The following is a 13,522-nucleotide window of genomic DNA, read 5'->3' as shown; positions in this document are numbered from 1 at the left end:
TAAATTATCGATATCGTCGATATCGTGGTAATATCGATATTATCGATAAATATCGATAAGTTTCCCACCTCTATTTATAATGGTGCTCGTTCAATTGAAGAATCCAACCAACTCTTTTGCGATCGCAGCGCTGCCCGAGTGGCGAGCTTTGAACTAAGCGATGGTGATAATTTTCAGATTTTGCTTGAAGATTCGAACAAAATGCAGGGTTTTTATTATTTTTTCTTATGAATCGAATACTACCATACAAAAACGTGTGAAAATTTTGTTAAAAAATCGATCATTAATGATTCAGTAACTTTCCGTGGTATGTTTGATTGATATTCATGGAGAAATCGTAACATGAAATACCAAATTCGAAGAAGTGAGGTTGGGTACTGTTTTCATATCTGGGATATTCTTTGCTTTTTGGGTTGGATTTTGAGATTAATTGATAAATTATGATCAAAAGTTTTTTGACTAGTCTATTTATTCATGTTTTATTATATAAATCTCAACTGAAAATTTCAAATTTCATCCGAGATTGTCAAGAGTATAGGACAATTTGAAATCATATGTTTGATGACAACACGTGAATAATCGTTTTTCTTACCCATATTTGTAAGGTTTTGCCATCTGCATTCTTTCAAACTCAAGTAAATTGAAAAATTCGTCAAATTTTTTTCTAAATACATGGGATATGTCAAAACAATCACCATAACGCTATCTCGTGGTGACCACGCTGATTGGATTGTTCAATAGCTGCATGCACACTATCGACTTCCATATGTCGGGTAGTGAATAAACTCGTGAATACTGCCTGCGTGAATTTATTACCTAAGCAGCAAGAAAAGTAAACAATTTTAGAAATAATAATTTATTGAATGTTACCCATACAACCTTTGAGCGAGCAGTCCGTTTATCTGCGATATGACTTGATATGAATTGGTTTCGCACAGAATTTTTAAGATTAAAAAAATTCCTAAGGAGCGTTTCGCGAGTGTCATTCGAAAATTTGTCTTTACAGTTCATTCTGCAGTGGCAATCAGACCTGATGCGCCGACTGGGCTCTAAGATTACGTTAGTCCGCATCAGACCCTGTCAGCTTGGAGCGAAATCAATCTTCAGTTCAACAACGCCATCGCACGGCATCACATTCAACATATCATGTCAATTGTATGGCTGCGCAGCCCTGCTATTTTGGCGCGCACGAATTTGACATTTCTCTCCCCTACTTCTATGTATGAGATTCGATGCGGACTCACCTGAGGGCGACATGCTATCAAAAAAGATTGTTGCCAATAATTTGTTCGGGAAATGTGAGAGATGGATATCTTGTTAATATGAGGTCTTTGTCCGCATGTAGCTGACTCCCTTTTCTTTACGCAGTCTTTCAATTTTCTTATTGGTTGTTCTTTTTGGATAAGTGTACTGCGCTGCAGATGCTTTGCTTGTTTTTTTGTGTTTGAATCGTCGCACAGCTGTTGTAGGTATATTTTCGTCAGTGTCATATTCACTTTCATCGGCGTCCGATAAATTGTAACGATATTTCTCGAAACATTCGTTAATAGTAAAATCGTTCAACAATGTAACATCTCCTTCTGGAATCCAGTCTGAATCTTCGGAACAATTTCCGGTTTCTTCTGCACTACAATCAACAGTGCTTTTCGACTGGGATAATTTACATTCGGCTCGTAAATCTAAGGCCTCAAAGAACGTGGGATTAGTTCTTTTTTGTTCGATCTTTCGTTCGGTCCGTAAATCCAGTGGCTCGTTGAACATATTTTCGATTCCATTAAAGGAAGGAGCACAAGATATCGTAGCTGACGATGACAAGCCAAGGGAAACATTTAATTCCGTTCGTTCGTTTCGATTGCCGATTGGAGTCGAGGCAATAACATTGCTAATGGTGATATTATTACTCCAATAAGAATCTTCATGTCTACCACAGAAGTTGGAGACATCACGCATCGGATAGGCCGTTTGTGTTCTAGAAAGCCAGTTTGGTATACACTCAGGCAAAAAATATATGGAATTTCATAATGATTTCGTATGATTTTTAGCCACAAGAATATCGTAAGCGAATCATAAGACCGCCTTATGAAATCCCGAAAATAGGAATTCCAATAAAACGCCTTATGAAATTCAAACGAAATTTTTAGGAACATTGTGCGAAATTTATATGACAAACATAACTTCTCTCATTAATTGTGAAGTTCATAAGTTGTTCGTATGAAAACTATAATAGTGATAGATGAGATGTATATTGAAGAGGTATATTTTTCATATTTATCTTATGAAATTATGATTTTGATGATTTTTGATGCATCATAAGATTTGCCTTATGATTTTCACTACTCAATTTGCTTGAGTGTAGAGAAATATTTTGTCGTAAGTGCCAATATTTTGATTTGTGTATGTTTTTTAACATTGGACAAAACATTGCCAATTGACGTATGAAGCATTGACGGTAATTTAACTTGCCTTTGACATACGTCATATGTGTTGCCAGGTTTTATAGCGAATCCATAATATGTAGAACAATGGCATTCGGGTAGTGCATAGATGAAAACAAACTTAACAAAATGCAATAAAAAACTCGGTTTGTTTACTTTTGTTACTTAGGTCGTAATGAACATTTTATACAGAATTAGAAATTTTCCTGCTGATTTGACAGCTCTTGCTGAAAGTATCATCTCTAAACAAGCAGCGCCTCTACATTTCAGTTTTGCGACAATGTGTTAATCGAAATGTTACTTCCGTTGTTTTGAAAGTTTCGTGCAGAAATAAATATTGATCATTAGTTGTAATTTTATACTCTGTAATTGTACTTTTTTCTAACGTAGCCCCATAAAGACATAAATTGACATATTTAACGCCATGACAAAAGGTGCCATTCATTATGCTTGATGATAAACAATAACTATTTTAAACAATAATCATTTCATATTCATAAACAATAACTATCTTCATTTCGTTTATTTAACCCCGGTTTTTACAACACAATTGTCGTTCGGCGGGTAGGAATAATTCTTGTTTTCCTTACGATTAATTTTAGATAAACGTATTACAGACGAAGATGGTGCACAAACGGCTTCAGTTGGAGGCAGTGATCCTTGCGGACCGATCATTCGTAAGGGATCGCTTATGTCATTTCGAACTAAGAAGTTCATGGAAATTCCTAGTAAAGATATTGTAAGTATCATGCTGGAGCTAAATTTTAGTGTTATTTATTGCTTCTCATTTACAGTTTGGTAGATGCCGATATGTTTCTGTTTTTCAAAAGTGTAACCGGATTGGCGAAGGGACATACGGAATTGTGTGTAAGTATCGTTTAAATTCTTAATTTTTCGCGTTGTGATTAATTTTTCGCAGTTTAAGATAAAAGCATTCTAAAAATCTTTCCATTATTTTCAGTTCGAGCAAGAGATACAAAAAATAATGAGATTGTTGCATTAAAGAAGGTTCGCATCGATCAGCAAATTTTCAAAGATGGCTTTCCAATCAGTGGTCTTCGAGAGATTCAAGTTTTGAAAAACTGTAACCATGATAATGTAGTAAAGCTAAAGGAGGTAGTTGTTGGAAATAGTCTAGAAAGCATTTTTCTAGTTATGGAATACTGCGAACAAGATCTGGCTTCACTACTCGACAATATGGAAACACCTTTTTCCGAGTCTCAAGTTAAATGTATTGTTCTCCAACTATTGAAGGGTTTGAAGTATTTGCATTCTAATTACATCATTCATCGAGATCTTAAAGTGTCAAATTTACTAATGACTGATAAGGGATGTTTGAAAATCGCAGACTTTGGTTTGGCACGATATTTGAGCGACTCGGAAAAATCTATGACACCCGGTCTGGTGACCCTGTGGTACCGGTCTCCGGAACTTTTATTCGGAATCAAAGAACAAACAACGGCGGTCGATATGTGGGCTACTGGTTGCATTATGGGTGAATTACTAGCTCATAAACCGCTTATGCCCGGAGTTAGCGAAATTTCGCAGATAGAACTAATTATAGATTTGCTTGGAACTCCTTCTGAAACAATTTGGCCGGACTTTCCAAAGCTGCCAGCTGTGCAAAATTTCACTTTAAAATCTCAACCTTATAACAATTTGAAGCCCAAATTTCCTTGGCTTTCATCCGCTGGACTTCGATTGCTCAATTTTCTGTTTATGTATGATCCGAATAAGAGAGCGACTGCTGAGGAATGCCTTCAGAGTAGTTACTTCAAAGAAGCACCGCTACCATGTGATCCGAAGCTGATGCCAACGTTTCCCCACCATCGAGATTTGAAAAACGCTTCTAAGGAATCGATGGAAGCTCTTCCGTCGTCTAGTTCAAAACCGACATTCGACCAAACCTCCATTTCTGATCTGCTCGGCTCATTGGTGAAAAAGCGTAAGATAGAATAATATGTTTTAAGTATTTGAGAATAAATTACAATATAAACAAGCCTTTTCATTGTTATACAATTTGTTCATTTATTGATTACTAGCTGAAATCATGTTTATAAAAACTCTCGATCCATGGCATTATTTTTGGCTTTTTTATCGCGTGCTCGTGGAAACCATCGATGTTTAGTTGTGTGAGTAATTTTTGTTAATCCACTACGAACGAGTTCCGGGTGTTTGGATTTGAGACCGGTAACGCCTGCTGCCAATAAATCTTCCTTCACTAGTGCCGAGCTAAACTTAATATTTTCAATTGGAATTGGTTTCGAGTATTCGTATTGAAATAATGGTTTAGGATGCCAAGCCAAGAAACATTTTTTTCCTACTGCCGGAGAAATATTATGCACTAAATTCTGCTGGTTTCCTTGTGCGATTTGGACGTTTGCATACTGTTTTAAAGTCTTGAAGTGATTACACCGCTTAAAAACTTTTCCTAAAAAGGACATCCTGGCTAATCCAATCTTCTGAACAACATATGAATCTATCTTAAAATCTTATAAGACAAGATGAGACAACTCACGTTACCAGAGATGCCAGGTAAAAATTTCAAAAATCTGCAGACAGGGTCTGTAAATCTGAAAAAAAATCTGCATTCGGCAAGTATGTCTTGCTGGCAGTAATTTCTCTATAAAGTATGACACACAAAACTGACTTGGCGAGCAAAAAAAAAAGGTCGCCGAAATTTCAAAAGTCTGTAAATATAGACGAAAGTCTACGAGAACTTCAAAAGTCTGCAAAAGTCTGCAAGAATTTCAAAAGTCTGTAAATATAGACGAAAGTCTATGAGAACTTCAAAAGTCTGCAAAAGTCTGCGAGAATTTCAAAAGTCTGTAAAAGTCTGCACAACAAAAAATGTCTGCAGCACTATACCCCAAATCTGCAGATTTACAGACAAATCGGCAGACCTGGCATCTCTGCACGTTACGATTTTGAGCAGGGATGCCAGGTTAAAAATTTTAAATATCTTCAGACAGGGTTGCAATAGCGGTAAACTGGATACACCAAAAAATAAATACTAATGTAGTCAGAGCCAGAGTTGCCAGGTTATTTTTTCAAAAATCTGTTAAAACTCAAAAATTTATCTGGATTTGTCTGGGTCTACTATATACAAAGAAAATTTTTCCCGGGCTTCATTTTCAATGAGCAAAAAAAAAAAGGTCTCCCCACCTATCGTATAGAGGCCAAAACCAAAGACATCATATTAACAAGATATCCAGCTCTCACATTTCCCGAACAAATCATTGGCAACATCCTTTTTTGCGAGCATGTCGCCCTCAGGCGACTCCGTATCGAATCTCGTACATAGAAGTAAGGGAGAGAAATGTCAAATTCGTGCGCGCCAAAATAGCAGCACTGCGCATCCATACAATTGACACGATAGGTTGAATGTGATGCCGCGCGATGGCGTTGTTGAACTGAAGATTGATTTCGCTCCAAGCTGACAGGGTCTGCCAAAACCGTAAAGATCTAGTAAGATCTGACTAAAACTAGGAAAAAATTATAAGTCTGGGAAAATTTGGAAAATCTGGCAAAAGATCTGGTTACTTGAGTGTCTGGCGAAACGAGGAAAATCTGGCATTTGCCAGACAAATCTAGCATTTGCCAGACAAATCTGGCAACCTGGCAACGCTGATCAGAGCTTAAAATTGTCAAGCATTTTCAACATTCAGGCCTCGATTCGGACAAAATGTGCAGTGAAATCATATGGCAAATGACGCTTATGATGCATCGAAAATGACCAAAATCATCATTTCAAAACATTCATATGATAATTACACCTCTATTATAATGTTTATGACTGCAATATGTTTTATCTCATAGATCACTATTATAGTTTTCATAGGAACAGTTAATGAATTCCACAGTATATGATTTCTCATAGTTTTGTTTGTCATAGAAATTTTGCACAATGTTTCTAAATATTTTGCATGAATTTCATAAGGTTTCTAATTGGAATTCCAATATTCGTGACTTCATAAAACTGTTTTATGATTCGCATACGATATTCTATCATTATGAGGCATATCAATATCATACAATACAATACAATATCATTATAAAATTCCAAATATATTTTGCCTAAGTGAATGAAAGAATCCAATCCAACAGCCTCATATTTGTTGTTTTACCGTCTCATTCGTAAATGATCGCCTCTTAAACAAACGATGAGAGACAAAAAGTTCGTCCTTTTTTGCAAAAAAGAGATTATCAAAGTTAACGTCACTCGTTCCCCTACGACATGACGCAACTAAAATAACGACTGCAGGGAGAATCAGTCAATATTCAATTCTCATTCAAATCTGGGGAACGACCGTAACTAGGTTAAAGCCGGGTCTAAACGTTAAAAAAAATTCTCATTCTTTCATCGATATGTCGATATCTGTTGTTAATTTATACTACACACTAAGATTTAATTCCTTTGTTCGGTAATATTTTTGACGAGAACTTTCGGTAATCTATAGAAATAACCGATATTTCGGTACATGGGTTTTATTTTACAACAATTATGTAAATTTTCACCGAATGATCAGTTTAACGTAAATTTTCATTAAATAATTCTGTACTAGATATACAATTGATACGGTAAACCTAAATAGTCGCCGAATACGGTAAAAATCATACTGTCCGTTTGGTAAAGTTATCTTCTAATAACCGCACTTCTGTGAAAACTGATTGCCATGAAACTAACTGTCAAACAGTTATTAAAATATTCAGTGAGTGTCTTTTTAATAACCAAACGAAAAAATGTTGATGGGATGAACCCGAACGGATTGAGGAACAGGTGATAAAAGTTTTTAAGACATTAGAGCCACTAACTGTTTTTTGTTTACTTATAGGCAGAAAATAATTTTGTATCACTTGTCCACTTGCTGCCAACACAAATCGTTCAAGGGTAATTTTTGTTGGACTCGACGGATTGTGCAGTGTTTTGGAAGGCGCTCATAATTCCGGTCAGTCGGAACTTCTGACACTTTTTAAATTTCTCGTGGAATAAAACCATTTTCTTCATTCGTTTTTGTGAATATGTGTTGTTTTTTGAAATCCGAAAATACAGAATTTTAACCAAAGGATAAAAACAAACAAAAATTATAGAACAATCTGTTAGATCCATTTGGTTTACAGTTTACGGTAGTTGGTTGACAGCTCAGCAATTACCGAACGATCGGTAATCAATTCAATTACCGAACTGATTACCGAACGTACAGCTGTTGAAAATTCGGTAAAGAATTACCCAATACTGCGAATTTTTCTAAGTGTGTAAGTGTGTAAATCGAAGTATTTACACTCAAGAATTTCTTTTGAAACCAGAACTATTTTTTGAAATTATTGTTCCGCTTATGTCATTGACTAGATAGATCTAGATGTCATTGACTAGGGCATAGATCTCGTTTTCATAAGTTGATCGTCAATAAAAAAATTTGCTTGAGACAACACAGAAAATATGAATACACTAGTTTTAACTACGTGGGCGTAGAAGAAAAACAATGTTGAATAAATTGTGAGTTGAACCATGGATGATAATGAATCTAGCATAACATTGTTGAAACGATCACGTGTCCCAATCGAACATTCATTGTCTTCTTTACTATTTGCATGTTTAATACAAACTTGTTTTTCCTGGTCGATAAAATTATAATTTTTTTTAGTAATGAATTTTAGTTGAACATGATTTAAATTTTATAATTACTGTGGGCAAGGTAATTTTTACACGTGAATGAAATAGCCGTCATATTGCGAAGAATTCGTAAATATCTCTTGCTGTGCGTGAAAGAATTTATAGTGATTATTTAACATAATAACAGTGTTGGTGATTGCCGAAAATTTCACAGAAGCTGCTATATTGCTATCTATATTGTATACAACATTTTCAATCCAGTAGAAGATGCTACAAGAACTCGAGTCTCTCAATGCATGAGCCGCGAGAGAATTTTGCTACATTCCTTCGCTCCACTTCATACTCTGAGTATTTCTCGGCCCTTAAAAAAAATTGCAGTCTGATAATGATCGCAGCTGTGTGGAATTTACCAAGAAAGAATCGCAAGTTGACAATTATCGCAGAAAATCGAATCGATGATTCGACTTGATGATTCTCATACTAGGTTGCAATATTTCAAAACCCTTGTGTGGAGTATTCACATACATTTTCATAGACACAACTTATACAAAGATTATATGCACATAGTTAGAATAAGCGGCAATAGTAAAATGATTCTATAGCAATTATCAACTGCCTGTATAGAATCGGATCGCGAAACGAGAATAAGCAACCGTTTGTTGCTTCAGAGAGGATCCCCACAGCAGCGTGCTAACCTTTGATTCTCAGAATTGTCATCGAGAGAAATTCGCTCTCGCACTGGTGTCGATTCTATGTCAAATGAGCCATGCCGGGTTTTTTGTTGTTGCGATGATTTCCAACTCTCTTTGATGGCACTGATTCAATCGGTGAAGAGTTGCCAGCGAACGTTCTTTGATACGATAAAAGCCATCCTTGCATAATAATATTGAAATTATTGCGGTTGACTTCGTCTTCATATAAACTATTTGCCAAAGTTAGATCTGCAATTTAACTTTGGCAATAGTTTATATTTAAGCAAAGTTAGATCTGCAATTTAACTTTGGCAAATAGTTTATGTGAAACATACACAAAAGCAGTATTTCGAATTCAGTGCAACTTTTTCTTTGTCCTCTTGAAAATTACGATAATCCAGTAATGTAAACTGGATACCGGTGCCAGGGACATCCAAGCACAAATTGGGAACTACAAATGTTAAGACCACTTTATTTTACTATGCTTAATTTAATGTATCTTATGCTTGTGCTGGGTGTAGTTCAATAGAAACAATCCATTCTATATTTCATGTGTATAACATAAAAAGTAAGAATTGGTGCAATATAGGCATAAATTCTTTCTAATTTTTTTTCTTAATCGTAAAATATGTGGTATCAAAATCAAATGTTTTTAAATGAACATGATAAAAGTGACAAGAATCATTCTCTAGTTAAACATGTTAAATTGTTTGCCAAAATTTATTGGTCCTCAAGTCTCAACTTAACCGTCTAATATAGTACCGATTACCATGACTTTCGTTTCAGTGAATCATATACTTGCTCAAAATTAACATAATCCAAATATAAAATCTACCGTTTTGTTAGTTTAAACAAGTTCTATTTCTCTGCGTGTAGCACAGATATTTTCAACCCTGTCTGAGGTTGACATGTTCACCTGACATCTCTGCTTATCAGTAATTATCTTGTTCACTTTCTCATCTACTCAATTTATTCATTCTCCCACGTTTGCTTGTTTTGTTCTCTTTATGAGTGATGTTTTGGCTAACACAATTTCGCAAACTTTTCCATTAAAAAAAAATTACAATTCTTGATCAGTGCGCGTAAATTAAGAAATATTGCCATAATCGTGCCACAAGAATCAAATAAGAAAGTAAAAGAAAAACTATTTCTTGTTGGCCTTGTGAATATTTTATCGGAGTATTGAAATCCGTTAATGTTCGAAGTTTATTACTACTAATAATTGTTGTGCAATGGGTGATAACGACATTGTTAAGAATAATAATCCTGGCAGTATAGAAAACGATGGTAATGTTTTGTATTAAGATTATAATGAAAATAGTATTGCGAAATCTAACAATTATTTACACTCTAGCGTTTTTTCGTGCCTTTTTGGATGATGATGAAAAGGCTAAAATAGATTTTTCCGCTACAATGACTATTGAGGAACAGATAGCAAAGTTGTCAGAAGGGTTGGATCAGTTGTCTTCCCAAATTCATACTCAAGTGCGCAGTCAGTACGGTTCACTTTTATCCCAGGCAAACAATGTCAGTCATCTCAATGAAGCAATTGGTTCTATATCCGGTCATATTGAAGTACTACAACAGAGTGCTGAAAGACTAAAGAAACAAATTAGTGTTCCGTATGAACAACTTGCAACCCAGACAGAAATATTAGGCCGACTCCACGAAACATCACATTTGTTGCGTCAAAGTGGTAGATTTCTACAGATCTACGAAAGCTTGGAAAATACAACAAAACTTCCAGAACAAGCTAGCATCGTTTATGAGCTAGACAGTTTAATGGAGGATGTGCCACTAGGAGAAATTGATATTTTGAAGGATGAAATTAGTACTGTGTCGACGGTGAAAGCGCGTTTACTGCAGGTTGCCAATCGAGACTTGTTTGAAAATATTGAAAATCGAAAAGAAGATGAAACTAAAGAGTGTTTGGAAATCTTCCTAAATATGAAAATATTGTCTAAATGTTTGCAAAACATTCTGGAAACATACCAACGTTATACAAAAGGTAATTTTAAAAACAAGTTTTATTTAAAATAATTCAATGTTTTTGTTCTATAGATTCCATTAAAGAATGTTATACGGCTTCAGATGCTAGAAAATCGCGTCAAACGGAATTAATAAAAGAACCTGAACGTAATCAGATGAAGGGACCTGGTAAGGCACCAACGTTGGTTAATTCATCCAAATTTCGATCAAAACTGTGGCAATCTATAGAGTGGCTATTCATGGATGAATTCAACAGCTACTGTCAGCAAATAGAATTTTTGCAGCGCTGTTTACTTGAGTTACCTCTCACAGGTGATTGTATTACGATCGCCAAAACCATCGCTGAGAGATTCTGGGATCAATTACAAAATCAGTTGATCGAGTCATTTGAAACAGCTCTACCACATGTACAGCAAGCCTTGCAACAGGGTCTTCCTAAGTTGCTGTCGATTGCACGAGGATTGGAAAAAAAATTCGACAACACATTTATATTCAATGAAAATGTTTTTAACTTTCTGGAGGCAGGATATTTGGAGAAATGTGCCAACAATCTGAAAGCTGCAATGGTTGACATAGATTTTCCTAACCAAGAAGTAATAGATGCTCTAATACGTGTTGCTTCAACTGAATTGAGTGCTGCTTGTGTCGATGATCGCTTAACACAGCAAGTAACTGATGTAATCTGCGTATCCATCAAAGATCTTTGGAATAGAATTGAACGAAATATAAAACTTGGCGGAGAAACGCATCAAGTTTTGGGTAAGTTAATATTTATATGATATTCACTGGAATAAAATTACATTTAGAATATTTGACAGACAACCCCAACTCATCTCAATCACAGAACATCACACTCGCCAATGTGATCTATTATCATAACGATGCAGTAAATCGTTTGGTTCAACAATTGGGATCAAAATTTTCAAGCTCAGAGTCTGCCATTAAATTGAAACAGAGTCTTAATGATGGTCGTAATATTGCGCTTGCAATCATTCAACAATTAATAGCTTCGATTCACATGGCAGTAAACATAATTTTGCTAAGTATGCATAGAGAACCTGGACTGAACACAACTACAATTTCTACTGCTGGACCTTCTTTTTACATGAAAGAGTTAAACGACTTTCTAGTTCGTTCATGGAATACTCATATTGTTCCTTTTTCCGATAAATGTATTATAGAAGAATGTGGTGAAAACTTGGCTATTCATTGCATTGAACTGTTCGTTCAGAATGCTGCAATTATTCGGCCTATTTCAAACAGCGGTCGGGAAAGGCTCAAATCTGATTCACACTATCTTGAGTTGGCACTTAAACCAATTGTTCCGGACTTGACAGTATTAGGAAAAAGTTTACGATTGTTGAGAGCAATGGCGTCACTGCTTGTTGTGTCTCCCGAAGAACTGGTTCAGCAAACATCCGGAAAAGAAGGAATTATGCCAGCATATATTGTGTTGTTCATGCTGTTTGGATTCGCTGGCCCAGATCTGGCCAGTCCTCATGTTACCGCAGGTTGGTCGAACGAAAAATTGATAAAGTGGTTGGAGTCACATTCGTCTGAGGCAGATCGACTGGAATTGATAGTTGGAGCTCTTCAGAAATATCGGACGGTCGTTCGTCAAAAAAATATATCACAATACGATGTGGTGTACCCTTTGATGACTAATTTTTTAGAACTTGCAATGAAAGAGGTTGCATCTAAAAATTCTATCAGTGAATAGTAATTGTACCGAACATGACTATCAATAAAAACATCTATTATATAGTTTTATCGCTATTTATATCATTACTTTCTTCCATTTCAGTTATGAATCATAATGCCCAGTGGTCCGAAACGGAAGATTAGCGAGAAAAATATTTTCTACATTAAACATTATTTTCAGTTGGTGTCTTCACAAAAGTTGTTTCTGATCAAATGGCGCTTTTTTTGATCACACAAGGGTGATCCATGTTTGGATTGAAATCTAGAGTCTAACTTTCTTGATTGCATATTTAAATGGTTGCATTTCACAGCAAGGTTGTTGGGATTTTTTTGTTTCGATTAGAGAGGTTTTAACTTTCTGAGCCTATGTGCAACGTTTTTGGGATATGTCGATAGGGTTACCATCTTATCCTCAGTCCTCACCCGAAGATGTTTTCTTCGCATGGGTAGAGGGGACTGGGTTATGGTAGGAAGTGACATATTTGTATCGTCAAAGCTGACAAATATATTTCACACTATTTCATAACATAAAAATAAAGCTAAAATTTCTAGTGTCCTTCTCATATAGCTCAAATTAAAAAAAATAACTTTAAACGATTTATTTTTACAAAATTTGGAAGTCCTTTTCAAATCTCACTGAAATTTATTGGTTTCAATTTTATGTGTTCTTCCTGTGAAAATCTTTGTTTTTGTGATCTCTCATTAATGTGAAGGGATGCGTTTGTTTATTAGAGCCGTGTACTTACACTTCCGTTCTGTTCGAAGCTTCAAATTGAAAAGAGGACGAATCAGTTTGTGTATCGCTTACTTTGATTGATATATCCAAATCAAACGATAGATACGGCCTCATGTTATTCCCAGTGCTATATCATTTTTACCGGTTCTTTCATAGAGATTATTTTGATAAGGTATGTATTCATATTCCTACAATAACTACAAAAGAACTAATAAAGAATACGCTAGCTCATGTGTAATAATTACGTTTATGTCCCACACTTCCTATGAACAAAAAAAAATCCATCAAAAATAGTTTACCATGTAATTTCTAAATCTTAAATAGACAAATTGAGTCATTGTTTACACTTTTTCCT

At 35.4% G+C, this 13,522-nt stretch overlaps 2 protein-coding genes across 3 annotated transcripts; both read left to right on the top strand.

Moving 5' to 3' along the window:
• The first annotated feature begins 2,728 nt into the window (after window positions 1-2,728).
• On the top strand, window positions 2,729-4,431 carry LOC131437584 (cyclin-dependent kinase 10). Of its 2 annotated transcripts, none has more exons than XM_058607038.1 (4): window positions 2,729-2,869; window positions 3,038-3,174; window positions 3,230-3,302; window positions 3,397-4,431. In XM_058607038.1, the coding sequence occupies exons 1-4, from the start codon at window positions 2,860-2,862 to the stop codon at window positions 4,392-4,394; spliced, it is 1,218 nt and encodes a 405-aa protein (XP_058463021.1). In that variant the 5' UTR covers window positions 2,729-2,859; the 3' UTR covers window positions 4,395-4,431. The 2 variants fall into 2 exon arrangements, with proteins under 2 accessions (XP_058463021.1, XP_058463022.1); XM_058607039.1 differs by having other exon boundaries at window positions 2,863-2,999; window positions 3,053-3,174.
• A 5,270-nt stretch (window positions 4,432-9,701) lies between these two features.
• On the top strand, window positions 9,702-12,500 carry LOC131437200 (conserved oligomeric Golgi complex subunit 5). The gene is made up of 4 exons (XM_058606380.1): window positions 9,702-10,028; window positions 10,096-10,749; window positions 10,803-11,489; window positions 11,549-12,500. The coding sequence occupies exons 1-4, from the start codon at window positions 9,974-9,976 to the stop codon at window positions 12,448-12,450; spliced, it is 2,298 nt and encodes a 765-aa protein (XP_058462363.1). The 5' UTR covers window positions 9,702-9,973; the 3' UTR covers window positions 12,451-12,500.
• The last annotated feature ends 1,022 nt before the right edge of the window (window positions 12,501-13,522 follow it).

Source organism: Malaya genurostris, chromosome 3 (assembly GCF_030247185.1).
Source record: "Malaya genurostris strain Urasoe2022 chromosome 3, Malgen_1.1, whole genome shotgun sequence".
Lineage (NCBI taxonomy): Eukaryota > Metazoa > Arthropoda > Insecta > Diptera > Culicidae > Malaya > Malaya genurostris.
The sequence above is the reverse complement of the archived record's forward strand: the minus strand, read 5'-3'. Positions and strand labels throughout refer to the sequence as shown.

Excerpts from the sequence above, each read along its gene's own strand:
- LOC131437584 (XM_058607038.1), top strand. Across the intron at positions 3,175-3,229 it reads AAATTCCTAGTAAAGATATT|TTTGGTAGATGCCGATATGT; the intron begins GTAAGTATCATG and ends TCTCATTTACAG. Across the intron at positions 3,303-3,396 it reads AGGGACATACGGAATTGTGT|TTCGAGCAAGAGATACAAAA; the intron begins GTAAGTATCGTT and ends CATTATTTTCAG.
- LOC131437200 (XM_058606380.1), top strand. The coding sequence starts at position 9,974 with ATGGGTGATAACGACATTGTTAAGAATAATAATCCTGGCAGTATAGAA. Across the intron at positions 10,750-10,802 it reads ATACCAACGTTATACAAAAG|ATTCCATTAAAGAATGTTAT; the intron begins GTAATTTTAAAA and ends TTTGTTCTATAG. Across the intron at positions 11,490-11,548 it reads AGAAACGCATCAAGTTTTGG|ACAACCCCAACTCATCTCAA; the intron begins GTAAGTTAATAT and ends AATATTTGACAG.